General features: G+C 52.6%; 1 protein-coding gene across 1 annotated transcript; it reads left to right on the forward strand.

Annotated features, from left to right (window-relative positions):
* Nucleotides 1–243: 243 nt before the first annotated feature.
* LOC108357866 (uncharacterized) lies at nt 244–1,005 on the forward strand (the record flags this gene model as incomplete). Its single annotated transcript, XM_017608935.1, has 2 exons — nt 244–544; nt 893–1,005. Coding segments are annotated over exons 1-2 (414 nt in total), but the record flags the coding sequence as incomplete, so codon positions are not given.
* Nucleotides 1,006–1,012: the final 7 nt, after the last annotated feature.

Here is a 1,012-nt window from a genome sequence, read left to right on the forward strand (position 1 = left end):
GGTTGTTGGACTTGCCTGAACACCCAGCACTTACGCAACGCAATGGTCGGAATGTAATCGATGTAGTACGCAGTACCTTATGTGCACTTAGCGTGATGGGCTTGGCCACCGACCATTGGGACGCCATCGTTTATCCTATTGTTCTCCGTAAATTACCAACATCGGCGGTCACGCACTGGACCGTTCTGAGTCATTCAGATACTCTGCCGCAGCTGCCAAAAATGCTTGAGGAGATTGAGACCTATGCCNCCCAGGCAGTCGGCAACATATCGTACGGCACAGTCACAAATGGTGATGCCCAAATCTTCAAGCGCCAACATGAGATCAGCAATGACCTGCCCACGATGCGCCGAGCCACATCGTATATCAAGATGCCCTCAATTTCGAGCATTAAGTCTGGATCAACGTTTGCACTGGGTACGCCAAGCAACGTTATGCTTCAACTGCTTGGGACCAGGTCACTCGGCCTGTGACTGTAACTCGGGGAATTGCGACAACTGTAAGCAGAAACACAACACCATGCTTTGTAAGGCAGCTCCGCAAGGCGAGCATTNATCAAGATGCCCTCAATTTCGAGCATTAAGTCTGGATCAACGTTTGCACTCTCGGCCTGTGACTGTAACTCGGGGAATTGCGACAACTGTAAGCAGAAACACAACACCATGCTTTGTAAGGCAGCTCCGCAAGGCGAGCATTTACAAACACCAGCTCAGTAGCGCAACCAGTGTCCGTACTCGAGCAACAATCGCCATCAACCAGCGCTACTGCGGCTCAGGTCCTGCCCCGTCTGGATGCTGTCCAGTGTCTCNCTCGGCCTGTGACTGTAACTCGGGGAATTGCGACAACTGTAAGCAGAAACACAACACCATGCTTTGTAAGGCAGCTCCGCAAGGCGAGCGGTTACCTACAAACACCAGCTCAGTAGCGCAACCAGTGTCCGTACTCGAGCAACAATCGCCATCAACCAGCGCTACTGCGGCTCAGGTCCTGCCCCGTCTGGATGCTGTCCAGT

This window comes from Rhagoletis zephyria, unplaced genomic scaffold, assembly GCF_001687245.7.
Source record: "Rhagoletis zephyria isolate East Lansing unplaced genomic scaffold, Rhagoletis_zephyria_1.1 Rzeph_scaffold_85930, whole genome shotgun sequence".
Lineage (NCBI taxonomy): Eukaryota > Metazoa > Arthropoda > Insecta > Diptera > Tephritidae > Rhagoletis > Rhagoletis zephyria.